Here is a 24,377-nt window from a genome sequence, read left to right on the forward strand (position 1 = left end):
TCCAGCATCTGCAGTTCCTACTATCTCTGATACTACCCCTTTTTTATTCTATTCAGTCTGTTTTCATTAATGTTCCACAGGGTGTGGTATTGAGGAGAGGGACAGTTTCAAAAAAGTTTGGAAGACCAATGGGTGTCAGGGATATGAATTAACAATGATGCAACTGAGCAATTAACCTAATAATGCTCCAGTGTCAATTATGCATGTAAATGTTGTTGCCTTGATTTACTAACCCAGCTGATGTCATCAGTACTTACCATTAGTAAAGTAATCAACGAATTGATAGAATAAAAGTGCAATGAAGCTAATCATAATTTGAGGGAACTGTGATTTGTTTTCCAAAGGCCTTCCAGCTGTGTGACTGTAATGTTGATCGGGGGTTCCTCCAATCATGTTATGAAATAACAGGGGGAGGTGAAAGCCTAGTGGTATTATCGCTGGACTGTTACTCCAGAGACCCAGATAATGTTCTGGAGACCTGGGTTTGAATCCTGCCACAGCAGATAGTGGAACTTGAATTCAGTAAATATTTGGAATTAAGACTCAAATGATGACCATGAATCCATCGTTGATTGTCAAGAAAAAACCCATCTGGTTCACTAATGTCCTTTAGGGAAGGAAACTGCCGTTTGTTAGTTTGTTAGCTTTCATATGCCACTTTACTCAGCCACTAAAAAGACAGCACAAGGAAAGTAATATTATTTACAGTTGGGTAATTTGTTTGTAGCCTAAGATGTGAATTAGTTACATATTTGTCTTCAACTTTATACCGGGCATCTAGCCAGCTGCAGCTCCTTTTACACTGTTGTCACAATAACATTGGATTAGCATTAATGGAAGATGCAATGTTAGAAAATAAACACAAAGCTTGCATTATCTCTTAGACTGCTCCCCCTCAGGTAGGCTTTAGTCAGTTGTAGCTGAGCTTGACTTGGGGTTGAGCATCAGAGTCAAATTTGGCACTTTGCTGCCTGTACTGAGGGAGTGCTGCAGTGTCAGAGGAGCTGTCTTTAGGAAGGGACGTTAAACCAAGCTATCTCAAGGGTATTGAAAAAATCCCATTGCATTGGAAAGAAGAAATGGACTCGGACTGGCCAATCTTTAACCTTCAACCAAGAAGATAATACAGATAGTCTGGTCATTCACAGCATTGTCATATGTGGGAGTTTTCTGTGTGCCAATTGAGTACTCTTTATAACAGTGCCTGCATTTCAGAAGTACTTGATTCAAAGAAAGATGGGCCAAAGGGTCTGTTGTCTACTGTTTGATTCTATGGAAGGAGCTTTATAGGAATGCTTTCTGCTTCAGCTTGATTTTTGGGATTACTTTCAGTATCAAAGTGTATAAAAAGATGTCAAGGCTGCTTATTCCATACATAAGCAAGTAGACTGAAGAGTTGGAGGTTAGCAGTTAATATCAATCCTGCTTTAAGGGGAATTTGCAAGTTTGTCATCAAAGAGCCCTGTTGAAACAAATTCCAGAGGAACACAATCTGACCATCTGGTGTATATTGAGGAAAATAAATGGAGATGCAAAATTTCCATTACTCAAAGGTAATTGTGGTCTCACAGCTCAGGGGCGAAAGGAAAAGTTGTGTAGCTTGTGATGGGCACTTGGCTTAGGAGCATTCATACTCCCAAATGGACTGAGCTGAAGAACATGCTAAGTTTGTTGTGACAATTGAAAGAAGTCTGATGGGATTTGATCTGTCACTACGTTTCACTCACCTGAATGGTTTATACAAATGGTCTGGCATGTGGTAACTGTTCAACAAAAACTGCTTAGACTCCAAACGACTACCAGAATACTTACCGGTTAAATTCAGGAACTCATGTATTCTTGCCTTAGTAACCAAAAACATCTCTTTATCCATTGTGGGAAATTTTGAGCATGAGAGGTATTTTACCCTTCAAAACTCTCCTTCCCATTTATTTTTGTCATTTATTTGTGGCCCGCTTAGTACATGATAGTGCCACACAACATGATGGAGGGTATTCTCAATGTGAAGTCTTTAACACAACAAAACATCTCAAGGTGCTTTGCAGATGTCCTATGAAGGAAGATAACTTGCAGTAATTCCCACTCCCATATCAGTCTATGAGCTTGCCAGTCTATATTGGCTGCCAGTCAAGGAAAATCTTCATTTTAATTTCTCATCTGACTTTCAAATCCCTCCACAATCTCAATCTGTCGCTGTAATCACAGCCAGACCCATGACTCTCAGTGAAGTCTGCACTGCACTAGAACCTGATCAGCTGTGCATTCCTCATCAATGTTTCTCCAGCACTTTTGGTGATGCCTTTGGTGCAGTGTGTACTATCGACAAGATGCATTGCAAAAACTCACCAAGGCTCCTTTGCTGGCACCTTCCAAACCTCCGACCACTCACACCTAGAAAGACATGGGCAGCAGATACATGGGAGCACCACCAGCTGCAAGTTCCTCTTCAAGCAAATCACCATCCTGACTTGGAAATGTGTCGCCATTCTTTTAGTGTCACTGGGTCAAAATTCTGGACTTCTCTCCATGATGGAATTATGGGTCTATCTACAACAGGTGATCTGCAGAGGTTCAAGAAGGCAGATCACCACCACATTCTCAAGGGTATTTGGGGATGGGGGCGGCACAGTGCCTCAGTGATTAGCACTGCTGCCTCACAGCACCAGGTGCCCAGGTTTGATTCTATCCTCAGGTGACTGTCTGTGTGAAATTTGTACGTTGTCCCTGTGTCCGCGTGGGTTTCCTCTGGGTGTTCTGTTTTCCTCCCACAGTGCAAAGATGTGCAGGTTAGGTGGGCTGGCCATGCTAAATTGCCCATAGTGTCCAGGGATGTATAGGTGAGGTGGATTAACCATGGGAAATGCAGGGTTTAGAGGGATGTGGTGAGTCTGGGTGGAATGCTCTGCATGGACTTGATGGACTGAATGGCCTGTTTCCACACTGTAGGGATTCTATTAAATGCTGACCAGCCAGTGATGCCGATGTCCCATGATGGGGTGTCACTGGAAGGGAATGTAGCAGTGGTTGTTTTTTTTTTGTTCATATGCAATTGTCTTTGTAAATGGCACGTTCAAGTTTTGGAGATGTTTAATGCCTTACTCCAATGGACAGATCCAGTAACAATGGGGGCTCCTTATTTTAAGGAAATCACAGCCCAGAGCATGTGTCGAAATTCTAGAGTGTGGCTCAAATCATCAATCTTGTTTTGGGGGGCAGGTTGTAAAGTAAGCTGGCTTAGTTCAGTAGTCCTGTAGCACTGTTCATATTAATTTTTCAGCACATCTAATTTCATTCTTTCCGTGCCTATCAGGTCCTTTATCACATTTCTTCCTGAATAAGAATTAACTTTGTCATTTCTTTTACCCTTTTGTTTTCTGTAAGCTTAGTTACGGCACGGCCAAAATTCAAGTGTGTTAGGCTGTTAATTTGTATTTGATAATTAAAAAGCTTCATCATGGTACATTTCCAACAGGTCCCTCATTAAATTAGACCAGAAACGTTAGCCAGAGGATGTAAAGATTGTGGCTTGAGCTGACTGCAGTAATTAATATTCATTGTACAAAAGGGACTACTTCACAATGTAGTATATCCCTTGCTTGAAAAACTTGAAAGTTCAATTGAAATTGATAACTGACATAAACTGAGCAGTGATTGTCCACATATTGACTTTGTAGATGTTTCACTCATCTGCTGCAACTCTGCAGAGCAAAGATAATGATTATCAGCAGCAACAAAAACAGTATTGGAATCATTTATTAAGGAAGTAATAGCAGAACATTTTGAAAATCATAATCTAGTCAAACACAGTCAACATGGCTTCATGAAAGGGGAATCGTGTCTGACTTATTTACTAGAGCTTTTTGAGGAAGTCTCAAACAGAGATGGTTAGAGGGGAGCCACTTGATGTGTTGTATTTGGACTTACAGAAGGCATTCGACAGGGTACCTTACAAAAGATTAAGTTAAGAGCCCACGATGTTGGAGGTAGTAGATTGGCATGGATAGAGAACTGACTAATGGGAAGGAAGCAGCAAGTAGAGGTAAGGGGTTATTTTTCAGATTGGTAACCTGTGGCCACTGGATTCTATAGGAATCAATGCTAGGACTGCAAATATTTACAATATTTATTAATGGCATGAAGGAAGGAAGCGAATGTAATGTAGTCAAGTGTTGCAGATTACACTAAAATGGGTGGAAAGGTGGGTTGTGAGAGGGGTACAGACAGTTCACAGACAGAGTTGATAGGTTAAGTAAATGGGCAAAAAGATGGCAAATGGAGTATAATATGGGAAAATGTGAAGTTGTTCATTTTGTAAGGTAGAATGAAAGAACAATATTATTTCAAGGGAGAAAAGCTGCAGATAGTTGCAACACAAAAGGTCATGGGAGGACTTGTGCACCAAAGACAGAGAGCTAATGCATAGGTGAAAAGAAAAGAATAGAGCAGCCCTTATTGTCGCATATATTCAGTGAGTATAGTGAAATGTTTATACGTCGCCACTTACATCGTTGATTTAGACACAAAAATATCTAGGCACAGCTTATTTAGTTACAAGATTTTAGACAGTAGAGAAATGAAATGTCCAGTGTTGCAGAAAAGAATTCAGTACATCAGACCACATTGGCACTTAGCATCCAGTCTGCAACGGGCCATGGACCCACACTGCACCAGTGACACACCATGCCAGGAGGCCACTGCAAGAGGCTGGGAGGTTGCCATGCCATGCTGGGAGACCCCTATGGGAGGAGGTTACAGCAGGATGCCACAAAGGTCACTGTGCCACGCCGGGAGGCCGCTGTGTCAGGCTGGGGGTCATCGCCGGAGGCCAGGGATTGTTCCTGGCTGGAGGGTGTCGGAGGGAGCCGAAGGGAGAAAAGGAAGCAAAAGGAAAAGCGGAAGGGAAAAAGCACCAGGAGGAAGAAAAAGAGAAAAGAAAGAAGGAATGAAAAGAAGAAGAGCGGGTAGAGCAGACGAGCTGTAGCTGGAGTGTCCCACTCCACCATTATCTTGTACCAAGGTGCAGCAGGTAATGAGGAAGGGTAATAGAATGTCGGCCCTTACTTCAAGGGTGTTGGCGTATAAGAGTGGGGAAGTCTCACTGCGACCGTACAAGGTGCTGGTGAGACCACATCTGGAACACTGTGAACAGTTTTGGTCCCCTTATTTAAGAACAGATATCATTTCATTGGAGGCAGTTCAGCAAAGGTTCACAAAGATGATCCCTGGTATGGAGGGATTGTCTTAGGAGCAAAGGTTGAACAGGTTGGGATTCTAGTCACTGGAGTTTAGAAGAATGAGAGGTGACCTCGTTGAAGTATGTAGGATTCTTAAGGGGCTGAGAGGATGTTCCCCCTCATGGGCGAATCTAAGACCAGAGGGGCATTGTTTCAGAATTAAGCAGCACCTGTTTAAGACTGAGATGAGGAGGAATTTCATTTCTTAGAGGGTCTCTTAGATCTCCTTGGAACTGTTTGCCACAGTGAGCTGTGGAGACCATGTTTTCCTGTATACTAAGAACATAGAACAGTACACTTAAGGCTGAATAGATAGATTCTTGCTAAACAGGGGAGTCAAGGATCATGGGCAAAGAGCAAGCAAGTGGATGGGAGAAATGTCAGATCAGCCATGATTCTATTGAATGGCAGAGCATGCTTAAGGGGGCCGAATGGCCTACTCTTGTTTCTATCTCTTATCATCTTATAAAGAACATGTTGACAATCCTTTCCATGGAATTGTTCCTGATCTCCGGTCATTACTGCAGTGGGAGAGGAATGAAGTAGGATTTTCAACCATTTGCCCCATTTTGACATTCTATGACATCTCCACCAAGCGATTGGGACTACCCTGCTTGCACATTGGAGAGAAAGAGGCTGAGAGGAGATTTGATTGCGCGTTCCAAAATCTTGAGTGGGCTGGACAGAATAGACGGGGAGAAGCTGTTCCCACTCTTAATCAAGAGCATTGCGGCATAGATTTTAAGTGATGTGCAAATGAAGGTGTCAGACATGAGAAGAAATTTTTTCGCTCAGTGCGTCATTAGACTATGGGATGTACTGCCTGGAAATGTGGTGGGGGCAGGTTCAATTGAAGCGCTGAAGGGGGCATTGATTGATTATTTGGATAGAAATAATGTGGAGGGATACGGGAAAAAGGCAGGAGGGTATTAAACTGCTCCTTACCACTCTCAGTGTTGAACGGACTTGTGCTAAAGCATGTCGCACTTGACTTTCACTGATGTTTCCAAGTAGGAGTCACAGTGATTTTAACCAAGCTGTTGATTCATGGTAATGAATGACCATGTTTACCGTCACTGGTGAGGATTGAAGTCAGCGGCTCTCCCTTGTCTCCACTTGTCACCATCCCATTTCTTACACCTTCACAACATTCTGTATAATTGTTACAGATTCTACATCCTGACTTCGCCTCATTGACTGAAACGTCGCCTTCAACAAGTCGCAAGCAGATGAGAAAAACAATTCACAACCAATCAACAATGAGCATTCAGCCAATAGATTCATTTATATAGTGACTTTTGCTGTCTGCAATTCAGCCAATGAAGCTTGTGGAACTGTAACCAACATTGTGACATCAAAAAAACTTGCACGTGACACGCTTGCGCACACAGCGATGGGTTAAGATGTGTGTTTTAGTGAGGTTAATTGAGGGATAAGTGTTGGCCAGGAGTTAGAGATTCTGGTGTCAAGGCAAGGTGAGAAGGGGGCACCTCATGTGGTGATGGAGAGACACAGAAGGCAGGGTTTGAGGGAGTGCCCAATGTGGAAAGTATGCCAGCAAGGAACCCGTTGCCCCACTTCCCCTGACGTGAAGACTTGAAACAAAATTGAGGCCAGGCAGGAAGTGGCTTCAATTGGATGAAGGTGAACATGTTGCACTTAGGGATAGCAAGAGGGTGACAGGAAGTCTATCCTTAAAAGATCACATATATATTATGTGTTACAGGCTGTATGCCAACTAATAATGAATGACTAACAAATAAGGAGCGAAGAAGTAATGTATGAGAGGAAACTAGGTAGACTGATTGATTGATTTATTGTCACGTGTACCGAAATACAGTGTAAAGCTTTGTTTACGAGTGGTACAGGCATTTACTAGACTATTATCTGGAATGGGCAGGTTGGCTTATGAGGACAGGTTGGACTGGTTAAGTTTTTATCCACTGAGAAGAGGCAACTTAATTTAAGCATATGAAATCTTTGAGGGGGCTAGACAGGGGTCCATGTGGAAAGAACGCTCTCACTTGTGGGAGAATGGGTATATTAGGAAGGTCACTGTTTCTACAGAAGGGATCACCCTTTCAAGACAGTCAGAATGAGAGAGTTTCTCTTACAGAGGGTTATGGGTCTTGGAATTCTCTTCCTCAAAAGGCAGAGGAAGCAGTCATAGAGTCATAGAGTCGTACAGCATGGAAACAGACCCTTCAGTCCCACTCATCCATGCTAATCAGATTTCCTATATTAAACCAGTCCCGTTTGCCTGTGTTTGGCCCATATCCCACTAAACCTTTTCTATTCATGTACCAAATGTCTTTTAAATGTTATACTTGTATCTGTCTCTACCATTTCCTCTGGCAGTTCATTCCACATACATACCACCCTGTGTGTGAAAATGTTGCCCGTCATGACCCTTTTAAATCTTTACCGTCTCACCTTAAAACTATGGCCTCTAGTTTTGAACTCTTCTACCCCGGGAAAAAGACCTTGGCTATTCACCTTATCTATGCCCTCATGATTATATAAATATCTATAAGGTCACCCATCAACCTCGTACACTCCAGGGGAAAAAGTCCCAGCCTATCCAGCTTCTCCTTATAACTCAAGCCCTCCAGGCCTAGTAATGTCCTTGCAAATCTTTCTTGCACCCTTTCCAGTTTAATAACATCCTTCCCATAGCAGGGTGACCAGAACTGTATGCAGTACTCCAAAAGTGGCCTCACCAATATCCTGTACAGCTGTAACATGACGTCCCAATTCCTATACCAAGGCTCTGACCAATGAAGTCAAGCATGCCAAATGCCTTCTTCACCACCTTGACTACCTGTGGTGGCACTTTCAAGGAACTATCTACCTGAATCCCTTGGTCTCTATGTTCAACAGCACTCCCCAGAATCCTAGCTTTAACTGTGTATGTCCTGCCCTGGTTTGTCTTATCAAAATGCAACATCTCATATTTATCTAAATTAAACTCAACTGGCCAATCCTCGACCCACTGGCCTAACTGATCAAGATCCCATTGTACCCTTAGATAACCTCCCTCACTATCCACTATACAACCAATTTTGGTGACTGGCTGAATTGGATAGATTGTCGATAAGCAAGGGGTCGACAGGTTATTGGGATCAGATAGGACTGGAGTAACCAGCTGAACAATGATCATAATGAACAATAGGGCAGGTTTGTATAGCCAAGGGAGTGGGCCCTGGTCCTAATTCATAAAACTAACAGCTCTGTGAGTGTACCTGAACCACCCGGATTGCAGTGATTTAAAAAGAAGATTGTGTACCACCTCCTAAAGCACGACAAGGGAACAGTAACAAATTGACAGGAATGGTCATGTGTAAGAAATGAATTGAAGACAAAACCAGTGCTGCATCTAAAACAAAAACAGAAATTGCTACAGAAACTCAGCAAATCTGGCAGCATCTGTGGAGAAAAAGCAGAGTTAAGGTTTTGGGTCCAGTGACACTCCTTCTTTCTTTTGTTCTGAGGAAGGGTCACTGGACCCAGAACGTGAACTCTCTTTTCTCTCTGCAGATGCTGCCCAGACCTGCTGAATTTTTCTGGCAATTTCTGTTTTTGTTTCTGATTTCCAGCATCTGCAGTTCTTTGATTTATTTTGTTTTTGTTCAATGTTGCATCTTTCTGTTCCAGGGCGCCATTTGAAAACGGGCCTCTTCCAGTCTCTTGGCTAATGTTTCTTCCTCAGCAAGGAAGCGACTATAGTGGTTGTTGGTTTCTGCTGTGCATTCCCATGTTTGCCTCAGTGCACTTCACAGTAATGTCATTGTATGTGAGTTAGCCCTCAGATGTTTCTGTGGGGCAGAGTGATGTATTGCAAAATAAATTGTAAACCATCCCTTGAGCACATGAAAGAGAATAGTTTAAGGTTGCATCTTGAAACGTGTCCAGCGTTTGTGTACTCTGGTGTTGCTGGACCTTCTCAATATTTACAGCCTTCATCATTCATACAGAGCACCAATTTTAGGTGAGTGAGCTGACTGCACACTGTATGAACTGGGGAGCTGACTGCATTTCTCGTTTCCCATCCTCAGGATCTATGCGTTTAATGAATATGACACTGCTTGCCACAATGGTTCTATTTACAAATTGAATTCTCTGGGAATGTCAAGCTTTTCAATGTCTTGAAACGATTAACTCCCTTGAGGCAGTGGGGAGTCTAGTGGCTCCACAAACTGTCCTTTGACTTCAGGTTCATATCCATCAGATTAATGGAATGAAAATCTCGCTCTCTCTCTGTGAGCTGCAAGGGTCCCTAAATGAATTAAATCTCGGAAATCTCAAAACCTGGAGTGGATCAGCTCAATCACGGTTTAAATCACAAACCCCAGGGCAAAGAATCATAATGAAATAGACAAGACTGACTTTCCTGCCCGGTTTTCTGTCCCCAGGACTGGATGGGATGGCAAACAGGTTTCAGGCAGCCCCCTGGGTTAGCTGTCTCTGCAGAGTGGAGGGGTGGCAGGGGGAGACTGAGAGGAGGCAGGGGGAGAGTGGGGTGTGGCGGGGGGAGGAGGGGGGTGACAGGGGGAGACTGAGGGGTGGCGGGGGCGAGTGAAGGGGTGACAAGGGGAGAGTCAGGGGCGTGTCAAGGGGAGGGTGGAGGAGTGGCATGAGGGATTGAGGGGTGACAGGGGGAGAGTGGAGAGGTGGTGAGGGGAGAGTGGAGGAATGGCAGGGGGAGATTGAGGGGTGGCAGGGGGAGGGGGGAGAGTTGAGAGTAGAATATGGGGGGGCTGGTGGTGGAGGGCAAAGGGGTGGTGGGAGAGAGTGGAGAGGTGGTGGGGGAGATTGAGTGGTGGCAGGAGGAGAGTGGAGGGGAGGTAGTGGGTGATTGTGGGGTGACAGGGGAAGCGTTTAGTAGGGGGGGAGAGAGTTGTGGGATGGTGGGCGCTTGTGGATTGGTGGTAGGGGCAGAGTGGAGAATGGCAGGTCAGGGGCAGAGCAGACAGGTGACAGGGATAGAGTGGAGGGGTGGATTCGGGGACTACCTCTGTTTCTGCAGTGTTGGCTCCCAATTGGGCAGCAGTCCCTTCCCTGAGTGTATGATGAAATGAAAACCCTACCTTCTGGATTATTTTGAATTTGTTCGGGAAGTGCTGGTGAAGTTCTCTTCATTCCTGGATAGCAATGCAAAGGAGAAACAATTGGCCATTTTGCTGTTAGAATCAACACATTGATAGTGACGGTGTGAATAATGGGGTGTGAGATCAGCACATAACAACACATGGAGAGCTGCTGGAGGTAGAAAAAGCTTTGGGACCGGGAACGGAATCCACCTCTCAGTTCCTGCTTCCCATTTGGAAAATCCAGCCCTGTACGAAACCTACAGCACGGAGGCCGGTCCATCCAGCAATTTGGTGCATGCCAGTGATTATCCATTACGCGACCTCTCCTATCCTTCTTCCTCCAACCCTATTAACCCTCTTTCTCACTCTCTCTCATGCTTATCTAGCTCATGCTTGAATGCATTCAATCGTGTTTCATTCCTGCTTCATTTTCACAGAGGGGCTGTTGGCATTCTGTTCTCCTCTGGCTTTCTTCAAAACTCCCTCAGGTTCAATTTCATCCACTAACTCGACTCCACTTCCTCTTCCCAATTTCACCCTCAATTTCTCCTTCCATCGCTGCTAGAACGAGAAAGTAGGATCTTTGTTTTCATTGTCTGTACTCGGTGATCTCTTTCTGTCTGACTGTACTGCATAACCATTTTGATTCCTGTTTTTATTCTTGATGTAACCCACGCTGTTAGTACATTTGGAAATAAAAAAGCTAATGTTCCCATGGCCTTACCAGAATATAGGGCTGCTATCTCACTAGGGAATGGGATGACTGGTGCTGGTTTAACCTGAGAGTTACCACGCCATAGGCAAAGGGGAGAGAGGTTGAGAAGGAGAGTCCTTTACGGTAACCTCAGTCAGTGTTGGAATTGAACTCATGCTGTTGGCATCACTCTGCATCACAGCCATCCAGCTAATTGACCCCTATATGGAAGTTAATTCTGCTTGTAAGTATTTAATTGTACTGTGTTTGTGTGTGCCTGGTATCTGCTCTCTGTGTGTTACATCTGTGACAGTGATTGTGGGCTAATAATTAAGCCCCACTACTCTGCCAGTTACTCTGTCAATATGAAAGTGTTGATTCAGACATGAGAATGGTCAATTGATTACTTTTTGTAACCATTATCCTAAATAGATTTTCGCAAGGCTTCTTTGAACTCAAAATAATCAATTTATTATGACACAAAACTTATTCTTAGAAGAGGTGGCAAACACTGGCTAACATCTAAGATATGATCTGGATTAGAACATGAACTCAAACACAGATGCATTCACATTTTCAGTTATATGTTCCATGCGCCAAATTTGGCCTCACCTGTCATTTGGCCCATAGGTCCCTTTTAAGGCTTTCGCCTCTCACCTTAAACCTATGCCGTTTTGTTTTGGACTCCCCTACCCTTGGCTATTCACCTTATGCATGATTTTATAAACCTCTATGAGGTCACACCTCGGCCTCTGACACTACAGGGAAAAAAGCCCCAGCCTATTCAGCCTCCCCCTGTAACTCAAACCCTCCAGTCCCAGCACCATCATATAAATCTTTCCTGAACCTTTTCAAGTTTAACAACATCTTTCTGAAAGCAGAGAGACCAAAATTGAATGCAGTATTCTAAAATTTCTTCCTGATTGCATCAGACACTGTCTCTTTTAAACCTATTGCCGGTGTTCATGTGTATGTTTGATATCGTGTTATCAGCAGATAATAACCTTCTTTGTTCTTTATTCAAGACTTGTAATTAGCTCCTTCATTTTGATATAGTTAGATACATTGTCAATTCAAGTGTGATGTGGATGAGTACCAAAATGAAGTTAAAGTATTTGATTGGACTGATCAAGGGGGTATTTGAAAGAGGGGAGCTGATTCTCCCTCCTCAGCTGTTTGCAAAAACCCCAATACAAATGTTTACTGAGAAATTCCTCGTGAGATCTCTCTCTTTACCATGTGGTAGCAAAGATCGGGTGACAGCGCAAGAGATGATGAATTTTATCACCATTGCCTCTTAGGGAAGGCAATGGCCTAGTGGTATTAGCACTGTGCTTTTAATCCAGAAGTTCTGGGGACATCAGTTCAAATCCTGCCATGGCAGATGGTGGAATTTGAATTCAATTAAAATCTGGGATTAAGTGTCTCATGATGACCATGTATCCATAGCTGATTCTTGGGGGAAAAACCAAGGTGCCCTTTAGGGGAAACAAGCTGCCATCCTTACCTGGTCTGGCCTACATGTGACTCTAGACCCACAGCACTGTGGTTGACTCTTAACTGCCCTTTGGGCAATTAGGGATAGATAATAAATGCTAGCTTAGCCAGCTGCACCCTCATCTTGTCAATGAGTTAAAAAAAAACTGGCTCAAAGGCCTAAGCATAGAATTCACCATTTTCAAAATCTTCCCACACCTAGCCTCATCCCATGACCAACCCGCCCTCTCATCCCCGTCTCCTTGACCTGACACAACTTGTCCATATTCTTTGTCATCTATACGCCCCTCCCACCTCACTCACCTATCACCACCCCATCTACCTTCCTCAGCCCCACCCCTCCTCTCTATTTATTTCTGAGTTCCCTTCTCCCTCTCCATTTCTGAAGAAGGGTCCTAACCCAAACATTAGCTTTCCTGCTCCTCTGATGCTGCCAGACCTGCTGGGCTTTTCCAGCAACTTTGTTTTTGTTCCACACTGTGTTATTTCTGACTCCAGCACCTGCAGTTCTTACTATCTCTGGTTCAAAGGCCTACCTGCATGCCCCATTAAAAATCAACATGGCCTGTTGCTGCATTCCAAATCTGCTATCTAACCTAAAAATTTGGATTTGGACACTATATTTTTTTTCTTCATCCAGTCTCCCCACCTCCCCTCTAAAAGACCTTGCTCAGGTTTCAGTTTGATTTCACTGGCACTGGTACTGCTCTGGGCGTTCTTCCCAAATAACCAATTTCATGTGTGCCAACTTCGATAGAGAATCTTGACAGGCCCATCTGATCATGTGGATAGAGCCTGATTCCCATTCTCTGGAGACACTCACTCAATTAATTTTCTCGTGATGGAGGCATGTCAGTGGGCAGCAATGGGGCCTTTATTCCTGCTCCACACCTGGGACCTTTGAGAATTACTCTTTGGTGCTCCAGAAGCTCTGTTCGTGAGTTCACTTTCCCAACTATTCCCTGGTATATGCATCAGGGCAGGATGAGCAGAGTAGCCCCTTTTTCTCTTGAAAAGAAAAGGCTAAGGAGGCCTTTAAAGTGATGAAAGTGTTTGGTTGTGTGGATACAGAGACAAATTTTCCTCTTATGGAGAAGAATTTAAACAAGAGTCCACTGCATAGAGATAACCAGAAGGTATTCCGGAGTTAGTTTCAGAAGAAGTCTAGAGGGTGGTCAGACTGTGGATATTACTATTACAGGGGTGTTTGAGGCCAATGATATTGCAGCAGAAGGTCAGCCATGATCTCACTGAGTAGCAGAGTGGGTCTCAAGGGTCTGAATGCCATTCTCCTGTTCCTAATTCTGATCTTCTTCTCAATGGCAAATTTATACTTAGTGGAAAATATGGTGTTCCTATTTCTAATGGTCTTTTAAAGGCTTTTTGCTTTGAGTGCCATCACTATCTGTTCCACTTGCTCCTCCTCTGTCATCAGCACAAAAAACACAAATTTACCAGCTACTTTTTGTTCTGAAGGAGAGTCATACTGAACTCAAAACATTAACTCTGTTTTTCTCTCCACAGATGCTGCCAGACCTGCTGAGTTTCTCCAGTGTTTTCTGTTTTTTATTTAAGTTCAGATTTTTACCATCTGCATTACTTCGTTTATATTTACAATTAAAGGAAACTGGTTGGATACCGGGAAGAAATGGAAGTGGAGAATTATCCTGTTCAGTGTTAGAAGAGAATGATGGGAAGGGGTTTAACTGCAGCAGAAATAGACAGGTTGGGCTGTCTATACATCTCCAAATCTGTTAGGACTCGTAAGCGTTTCTTCCTGTCACATAAGTGAACATTTTGAAAACTGTCACAAAACAGCACAAAAAATATCAATAAACATCCTGCAGTTTGCCTAGTTAGGATTGTCATTGATGTCATTGAATCGTAGAATCCCTACAGTGTGGGCACAGGCCATTCAGCCCATCAAATCCACACCAACCCTCCGAAGAGCAGCACCCCCCAGGCCTACCTCCCTACCCTATCCCCGTAACTCGCATTTCCCATGGCCAATCCACCTAACCTGCACATGGTAGAACTTAGAAGTGTTTGTTTGTTCACTTCCATCCAGTTTGATCCTAGGATAAGCATTCAAATTCATTTCCTCTCCATCGCTAAGGCCAACTCTGTAACTTTGCTTTGTCTCTGACTGCTCCTCAGATGAGATGTTGCTGAAATCATGATTTAAGCTTAGAGTCATGATCATAGACTCATACACCCCAGAACAGGCCCTTCAGCCCAACGAGTCTGTACTAGTCTACACTAGTCACACTTTCCTGCACTAGACCCACAACATTGAATATTATGGTATTTCAAGTGCTCATCCAAGCACTTTTTAAAGTTGGGAGATTTCTCAACTACCACCCCCAAGGCAATGCATTCCAGATTCCCACTACCCTCTGATTTTCCTCAAAACCCCTCTAAATCTCCTGCCCTTCACCTTAAAATTATGCCACCCCTCTTGTTATTGACCCATCAACTAAGGGCAACAGCTGCTTCCTATCTATCCTGCCCGTGCCTCTCATAATCTTATAAAACTCTGTCTGGTCCCTCCTTCAACCTTTTCTGCTCGAACGAAAACAACCTGAGCTTAACCAGCCTCTCTTTATAACGACATTGTTCCAATCTAGGCAATATTCTGGTCAATGTCCTCTGCACCTTCTCCAGTGCAGTCACATCCTTCCTATAGCGTGGTGACCAGAACTGCACACAGTACTCCAGCTGTGGTCTACCCCAAAGTCCTGTACACCTCCAACATAAACTCCCTACTCTTATAATCAATGTTGCCTTCAGACTCAACAGTGACATTCCCTTCCTGACTAGCGTCCAAAAGCCCGCCCCCATGAATTGGAGTTCCCCAGAAACTCTGCTGCTTGTATTTTCACTCTTATGGGGTTCTGTGTTGGCTGAAAGCACTGGCTCTGATCAGCTTGACTTTAAAATTCCCACCCTTTAAAATTTTGTTCAAACTCCCCCATGGCCTTAATCTCTCCATATCTCTGTAAACTCCTAAAGATCCTCTCAAATATCTGCTCTACCCTGACATCTTGTGTATCTCAGCATTGTTAAAAATTCATTCAAAGAATGTGGCTAGGCCAGCATTTATTGCCTATCCCTAACTACACTTGAACTGATTGACTTGCTAGGCTGTTGGCCAGATCTTTGGAATTCTCTCCCTAAAATTTTCTGTTCTCTCCCTTTCTTTTTTATGATACTCCTGCAGGATAACACCTTTGATCTAGATTTAGTTATCCATGCTAAAGTGGCTGTGGTTAAAATTTTTCTAGATGCCCATTTTATGAAGCATCTTGGGATATTTTGTTTAGGCACTATACAAATGCAAGTTGTCATTATTAAAATAAAAGTGAAGCCCTAGCTATCTATGTTTGTGTTCTTACACACAACCTTTTGTAGTTAACACCCTCCATTAGTTTTCCTGCCATTCTGTTTCCCTGTCAACTGCACAGTGGGTATTAATTTGCTTTCTAATTTGATTTGATTTGATTTGATTTATTATTGTCTCATGTACCTGGGTACAGTGAAAAGTTTTGTTTTTCGTGCAGTATTGGCAGATTATGCCGTACAAAGTGCGTGAGGGTAATAGAACAGAGGGAGGATCACAATGTTACAGCCGCAGAGAAGGTTCAAAAATCGTGAGATCAGCATTAAATTTAAAATTTGAGAGATCTATTCAGAAGTCTAATAACAGCAGGGAAGAAACTGTTCTTGAATTTGTTGGTGCATGTGTTTAAGCTTTTGTTCTGTTCAACATACCTACTGTTTCGGAGTTTCAGAGTTCAGTTGCTGTCAATGGGAACTGAAAGAACTACGGATGCTGTAAATCAGGAACAAAAACAGAAGTTACTGGAAAAGCTCAGCAGGTCTGGCAGCATCTGTGAAGAAAAAATCAGAGTTAACATTTCGGGTCCGGTGACCCTTCCTCAGGACTTCTGAATTCCGACCCGAAATGTTAACTCTGATTTTTTCTTCACAGATGCTTTCAGACCTGCTGAGCTTTTCCAGCAACTTCTGTTTTTGTTGCTGTCAATGGGAGTTAGATTGACTCATAGGTCCATTGGGAAAGGGATTTGCCCACTGGAGTCTTCTTGAAAATCAGCATTTTACTTCCAGCAAAGTGTATTGTGATATGATTTGCTTTGTTGCTAGTGCGGTGGTCAAGCTTCCTGTAGTCCTAATTACTAGTGCATTCCAGGTATATGCTTACATGGACCAAGAGAGCAATGAGAAGAGATTTTTGGATGCACTTCACTATTCCACTCCAGTGTTTCAGCATCTCCATCAGCGTTATTCGTTTGTTCAATTTAATTGGATTGCGACTTTTCAGCAACATTGGACTGTCAGCCCTTGCCTTTTGGGATTACTTATTTGTTTGTCATATTTAAGCTACATCCATAAGATTTTGTAAGGGCATCTCTGACATCGAGCAGTTCTTTAGTGCTTTCAGTCTGTGACCCTGAGGGAAATGAAAGACATCTCAAGTCTATCTCTGATCTTCCCTGTGTAAGATTTCCATTCAGGCCATTTGATTTGGTTGCTTGTCCATTCAAAACTGAATTGTTCTGATTTAATTCCAAACCTTCACTACCTCCCTTCCAGCCTTTCTTATTTGTCTCTGTTTTGCTAGAGTTTGATTCATTCTTTCTAATCCCTCCCAAGTTCCAAGTATCAATTGTACAATACTCACTTTATTCGCTGCCCATTTTCATCACACCGAATCTGAGATGCATTGTTCGAAACCATTCTTGCTCAAGATCTTAGAACTCTTCATTTGTTTAAGTGTCAGCTATGGCTCAGGTAGTTGCATGTGGAATTAAAAGGTTGTGGGCTCAGGTCATTGCTCTAGAGTTTAGAGAATGTCATCCAAGTGGCCACTGTGGACCAACACAAAGATGCTGCTTTTCAGGCAAAATGTTAAATCAAGACCCTGTCTTCTCTCTTAGCAAAAGATAGTCCAGCACAAAATTGAAGGCAATTCATGAAGTTGTCCTGGGCCAATGTTTATCCCTGAGCCAGCATTATCAAGAAAAAACATTTCCTTGTCAATTATCATGTTGCTACTTGTGGGAACGTGTTATGTAGAATATTGGAAGCAGCATTTGACACATTACAAATAGAAGCACACTTCAAAATATGGAAAGTGATTTGGGTCATCCAAAGGTTGTAAATGGTGTTGTGTAAATACCAGCCTTTCTGCTTTCCCTAACCTTCTGTATTTAAGATACAGGTTTAGCATCACCTAACCACCCCTACTTAATTCATAGTGTCTTCTCCCCTATTTCTCCCAGTCTTGGTGAGGCCCCATACCATGGGGCCTTTATAATGCGCAGCAATAAGGGTCATCATGATGTCCCACACCATGAGTCTTCATGATGCCCTATATCATTAATCTTCATGATATCCCACACCATGAGTCTACATGATCTCTTCACACCATGGGTCTTCATAATGCCCCAGCCATGAGTCTTCATGACACTGTATTCCATGGGTCTTCCTGATGCTCTCACACCTTGGATTGTGTCCGAGGTTTCTGAACATTGTATGTATATGGTCTTGACTAGTCATCTTGATAGAGGCAGCCAAAAAAATTATTAAAGCTGGCACTATTTTGTCAAGTTGAATGGAAATGGAGAAGGGAAGGGTGAAATAGTAACATCATTTCTAGAACATTGACAATTCACTAAAGCCCTAACCTCTCATCCCTGTGTACATCTAGAATGAGTTAAGTGGGGAGTACCAATTCCATCTTTCTTAAAGAAATTTCCATTCAAAAACCAGACTACTTTAATTGTAGGCAAATGTTGGGAGATCCATGCATTCACCACTAGTTATTTTTAACAGGTCAAACTAACCTTTGCTCTTAACTGGATACTGTTAGAATGTTTTACACTTCCATTGATAGTGTAGCTGTGTGATAGGTAGAGTTCCTACTCCTGATTTCTGTCTGTGCTGTTGTTGATCATTTTAACTAGAAGGATCATTGTTTGATAAACATGGATGTTTAGAGAAATCCTTGACTTTTTTTCTTGTGCTTTTAAAATTCTTAATGCTCAATTGTCTTTTTTTTTGGAAAGGATCTTGTGCTGAAAAAGACCAATTCTTGCTGTTGAACTTCTTGACCCTTGGTCCATTTTGTTACCTCCTATTTTTGAGATTAAACTATTGTTTTACGATGTCTAAGCCTTGCAGCAGCCCAGGCTTTTATGATAATACTTTAACATACTGAGAATTTTTTTTCCAGAAGATCTTTTTTTTTCTTTCTCTTTAAATAATTGTTCACTTTTTTGGCAAAAAACCTTTGCTGTTTTTTTGAATTCTCTTTTTCCCTTTGTTCTCCTCATCTTTTTTCTTGAACCTAGGAGCCAACACAAAGAAACACGCTGATGATATAACCAGTAATCATGGTGATGAAGATGAAGGTATTTTTTTTGTGCTCGACCCCCTCCCCACACACACACCCCCCTGATGCATGAGAACCAACCTTTCGAAGTCTTCCAATCCATTTTTTTTTCTTTCTTTCTTTAAGTAAGCCATGCACCTTCCGTGTGCATCCTGAGGGTTTTCTTTTTCCTCTTTTTCTTCATCTTGAATGCTGACTTGCTTCACAGACTGGGAGAGCTGGGGGTCAGAGGATTTGGGTGGAGGGGTGAGTGGTGTTGTGGGGAAAATGGCAGGGGGGGATTAATTGAATGGGACTTCTTTACATCAGATCGTATGCTTTGCCTCCCCAGGGACTCCCCCCCCCCCCCCCCCCCTTTCAGACACTTGACCTTACTCTGTGGTGGGCCTTTAAGACCCCTGCCCCACCCTCTTGCTGTGGTACTCACCGCTCTGAGCCTGGACAAGAAGTGCCAATGGGCCAACTTGCTATTTGGGACACATGGTTCGCCCCTTTGCCAGTGTTCGGCAAATGTTTCATTTCCAGAAAGGCATCACCCACGTAGAGGGGACCCTTGGCCAAAGGAGATGTTTTCCCTCCTTAGTTTGAGATGTTAATGGCAGACGGACCCCTTACGGACACCCTGCAGCTTTCCCAGATTACAGTGGGGTGGAGAATAAGATGGTGGGAGATCGGGCTCAGACCTGGCATCGTCCTGGCCTGTGGTCTCAGCCCCATCCACATTGAGCAGCAGATTTACCAGTTGAGCCATGTGGGGTAGACCTCTGTGGGATGTGGTTTTCTGTATCCTCCGCCTACTGAATTGAGGTCTGTGGTGGACCAGTTTGTCGATTACTCCATTCATTACCGCAGAAAGACACGGATCAAATCTCGGCAGAAACGATGCTTAATGCATGAGCCAAACCTTGATCTTCCACATGTTAGAAAGTGCAACATTCCGTCTTATTGGAAGAATGGTCAAGGATTGTTTCACGTTCCATCAAAATTTAGTGACATGTACGTAGCCCTGACCATATTAGCTCATAAAGAATGCTGTGAATCCATTGAGCATTAGCAGATTGATCCTAATCCTGTTAAACCCACCACATATCATCACAAAAGGTGTGTGTGTGTGTGAGAGAGAGAAGAGAGAATGTTTGTGTGTGTGAGTGAGAGAGTGTGTGTGTGTGTGTGAGAGAGAGAGAGTGTGTGTGTGTGTGTATGAGTGTACGCTTGATAGTGTGTGTTATGTAGGTTTGTGCGTAGGTGTATATATTCCTGTGTGTATGTAAATGTATGTCTCTTGTATCTGTAAGAGTATGCCTGTGCGTGCAAGAGTATGTCTGTGTGTGTGTAAGCGTATATCTGTGTGTGTAAGAGTATGCCTGAGTGTAAGTATATGTTTGTGTGTGTATAAGCGTATATCTGTGTGTGTAAGAATATCAGTGTGTGTGTAAGTGTATGTTTGTGTGCATATAAGCATATATCTGTGTGTGTAAGAGTATCTGTGTGTGTAAGTGTATGTTTGTGTGCGTATAAGTGTATATCTGTGTGGGTAAGAGTATGCCTGTGTGTGTGTATGTTTGTGTGCGTATAAGTGTATATCTGTGTGTATAAGAGTATGCCTATGTGTAAGTGTATGTTTGTGTGTGTATAAGTGTATATCTGTGTATGTAAGAGTATGCCTGTGTGTAAGTGTATATTTGTGTGCGTATAAGTGTATATCTGTGTGTGTAAGAGTATGCCTGTGTGTGTGTGCTGCTGTATCAGTGTATATCGGTCTGTGTGTGTTTGAACGTCTAAGAGCATCCCTGTTTGTGTCTGTGCAAGAGTGTGTCTGTGTGCTCATGTGCTTTTATATTGTGTATGCACGTGTACGTTTTGATGACTCTATGTATCTGAGGACGAACATTTTTATTTTCTTACAGATATCCATGACAATGGTCCCAAACCAGTAATGGTGTATATTCACGGAGGCTCCTACATGGAAAGCACCGGCAACTTAATTGATGGAAGCATCCTGGCAAGTTATGGAAATGTTATTGTTGTCACACTCAACTACAGGCTCGGGGTTTTAGGTGAGTCACTGGGTCAGTTTCAATACTTTGTGAATGATGAAGCTGATAATGTATGGCTTTTGGATGACTGTTTATTACCACTTTAGGGTTTGACTCTTCAGAGACCTACAACTCCTACAAACTTTAGGTTCCCCTACCAAGACGAATCAAGTTCCCAGTCCAACATGGTTCCATTGTTCAACCTTGTGGCTGTGAACACAGGGTGTGCTGGCACTCGTTCAGGGTTGGAAAACTGATTCCTGGGCACCTGCCAATACCATTTAGCAGTCACCTGCTGCGAGGAATGTCCCGTTCATTCATTCTTCTCATGAGATGAAATGGGGAAACACTGAACGGAGCCGGTGTCTTTAAATGTATTCTTCCATCCCACGATACTGCAGACTGGTGTTTTAATTTTCTGCCATGCCAATGCCCTGCCTTCAGAACATTGTGTGGGTGAGAACGAATCAGTTTCTCCGGTTGGGATGTGCTGTTGCGGTATGGTGATGTTTTGCGTTGGTTTCACTGATGTAACACATGAAGGTGTAGATTCACCTCACATGTTTCTCCTGTTTGAGGAGTCCTAAACCAGGGGCTCATCATAGTTTAAATAAAAAGAGGGGGGATGCCACTCAGATCTGAGATATGGAGAATGTTGTTTTACTCAGAGGATTGTGAAACTTTGGAATTCTCCATCACTGAGGGCTGTGTGGTGCAGCCTTTGAACGTCTCATTGTCAATGGTGTACAGGGCTATGGGAATGTGGTGAGTAAAAGGCGTTGAAGTGTTCAATCAGCTCCGATCATATTGAATGGCACAGCAGGCTGGATGGATTGAACTACCTGTGTCTGTTTCTATGTTCCTGGGTTTTTTTTTTTCTGTTTGCCTGTTTCAGATTTCTGAAAAAGGAAAATATGTTGTCAAAACTTTAAATCATGTATTCATTGGGACATGTGCAAGAATTTTGATTTAATTTGATTTATTATTGTCACATGTACCAAAATATTGTGAAAAGTGTTGTTTTACTTGCTCTACGGGCAGATCATAGCATACAAAGTGCATCAGCATAACAGAACAGAGTGCAGAATACAGTGTTATAGCCGCAGAGAAGGTGCAGAGTGAGAGATTAACATGAGCATTTGAGAGGTCTGTTCAAAAGTCTGTTAGCAGCAGGGAAGAAGCTGTTCTTAAATCTGTTTGTAAGTGTATTCAAACTTTTATATCTTCTGCTCAACAGGAGAAAGTGTAAGCAGGGTGGAGGGGTCTTTGATGATGTTGGTTGCTTTCCCAAGGCAGTGGGAAGTATAGATGGGGTCAATGGTGGAAGGCTGTTTTGCCTGATGGACTGGGCTGTGTTCACAACTCTGTAATTTCTTGCTGTCTTGGGAAAAGCAGTTGCCATATTACATTGTGATGCATTCAGATAGGATGCTTTCTATGGTGCATCTATTAAAATTAGAGGTCTTGTGGATATGCTCAATTTCCTTCGCCTCCTGGGGAAGTAGAGATGTTGTGATTTTTTTGACTGTAGTGCCGATATGGGTGGATCAGGACATATCGTTGGTGATCATCAAGCTCAGGTGCCTGACTCTCTCGACCACCTCCACCTTAGCACCATTGATGTAGACAGGGGCATGCCCTCCGCCATGCTTCCTGAAGTCAATGACCAGCCCCTTTGTTTTGTTGACATTGATAAAGAATGCCAACTATCAAATGATTATGACAATTTACCCTGCAGGAGAAATGGATGCTGATTGGCTGGCAACTCAATTTTGTTTGGGAAAGAGCCAGGGAACTATTGGATTCCGAAAAACTCCTGGGTAATCCTGAAAAAAAGGCTCAAGGCTTGACCATATTCCTTTCGTATTCAGAGGTTGGGTCTTTGTGAATAAATTCATGTTGCTTCTAGTAAGCTCAATTGAGCTGTGTACTGAGCTTGGCTTGCCAACCAGTCAACACCCTTTTGCCCTGTTGCATAAATTGTTGTGAACGTTTGCAATTAGGCATTCTTGCATTTGTCCTGACAAGAGCAAGATGAAAAGCATTGAGCCGTCACTCTTTTCAGCAATATTCAAATTGGAGAAAATGAGGTAACATTTTCTCTAGGAAGAAAAAGGCAGAATGAACACTAATGGTTGACATTGACTGGTGTAGCAAAACTAACGATAGAAAATCAGAAGTTCCTTTAGCCTTTCTTCCCTGACCCCGTCCCATTGATATCAAGTGAAGAAATTCTTTATACTATCCATCAATTCACTCTTTCCTGCACTGACCTATTCTCAAAGCATATGTACCTCTGAAAAATCTTACATATATGTAGTGTGTCAGTACCAAATAATCACTGTGCTCCCACCAAACTCACCACACTGCTTTTTTAAAATCTAAATTCTCTGACTTGAGCTGAAAAAGGATATTCTTAGATGCAGAGACCAGCCAATTGGAGTTTATTCAACTGCGGCTTGAGGAGAATCTGAAAAACCACTGAAATACTGAAAAGCCACAAGATGTGAAAGGAAGGCTGGCTGTGATCTACTCATCTCTAAGAAAACATGTTATGAAATTTAAAGAGTACAGTCTCACAACCAGAGAATAAGAAACCTTCTGGTCTTTCTCTACACTGACAGACAAAATGATTCTATAAAAAGCCACCTTCTGTATCCTATTCCAAGAAAACCAGAAGCACTTTTATTTTTTCACTGAGAGGGAGAAAAAGACCATGTCTCTAAATCAAAAGCTCTATGCTCAAGCTCCAGGTCCCAAGTCCATTCATAACATGGGCAAACAGGTTGATCGCCAAACTGCAAATCTCTCCAGTGCACCAATGGCAGGTGGTAAGAATGGGAGAGTCTCCTGGTCAGGAATTCTTCATTCACAGCCACAGCGTCTAACAAAAAGGCTGGTGTCCTGTTCTGGAATAAATTAGCTGTGGAAGCAGAGATAAGCACATCCTTTGATTGCCTCATGCATCACTAGAAACAGGAAAGCCTCAAAGTCTACATTTTTCCCATGATACTGAGGCATTGCCAGATACATTGTGCTCGGACAAATTCTAATGTATCCCAGTGTGTCTTTGCAGAATTGTACATGTGAATTATCATTGCCAAAGGAAAGATGTTAGAACTAGACAGAGGTGATGGCAATAAAAGGTCCTTCTTAATCTTTTTACATTTCCTCTCAGATTAATGTTGACTGTGGCTTTATCGGCTGAGATATGTTTATGGTTAATTGTCTACTCCTGGCTGAAAGGGGTCATATCATCACATGTGCTCACTCCCAGCAATGTTCCTTCCATATCACCTTCTTTCAAAATCCACAAGACAGAGCTAAAACAACTTCATTTAAAAAAAAAATTCACTTGTGGGACCCGAGAACCGGCGCTGGGCCAGCATTTATTGCCCGTCCCTAGTTGCC

General features: G+C 42.8%; 1 protein-coding gene across 2 annotated transcripts in view; it reads left to right on the plus strand.

Moving 5' to 3' along the window:
* The window catches only part of nlgn4xa (neuroligin 4 X-linked a), a 263,708-nt gene that overhangs the window by 90,151 nt on the left and 149,180 nt on the right, over window positions 1–24,377 (plus strand). Inside the window, exons 3-4 of one of the 2 annotated variants that reach the window (XM_048597965.1) lie at window positions 18,890–18,949; window positions 20,838–20,987. In XM_048597965.1, coding sequence (XP_048453922.1) covers window positions 18,890–18,949; window positions 20,838–20,987 — 210 coding nt within the window. The remainder of the gene's footprint in view (window positions 1–18,889; window positions 18,950–20,837; window positions 20,988–24,377) is intronic. The other variant, XM_048597966.1, reaches the window with a different exon arrangement.

The sequence above is a fragment of the Rhincodon typus genome, chromosome 6, assembly GCF_021869965.1.
Source record: "Rhincodon typus isolate 14 chromosome 6, sRhiTyp1.1, whole genome shotgun sequence".
Lineage (NCBI taxonomy): Eukaryota > Metazoa > Chordata > Chondrichthyes > Orectolobiformes > Rhincodontidae > Rhincodon > Rhincodon typus.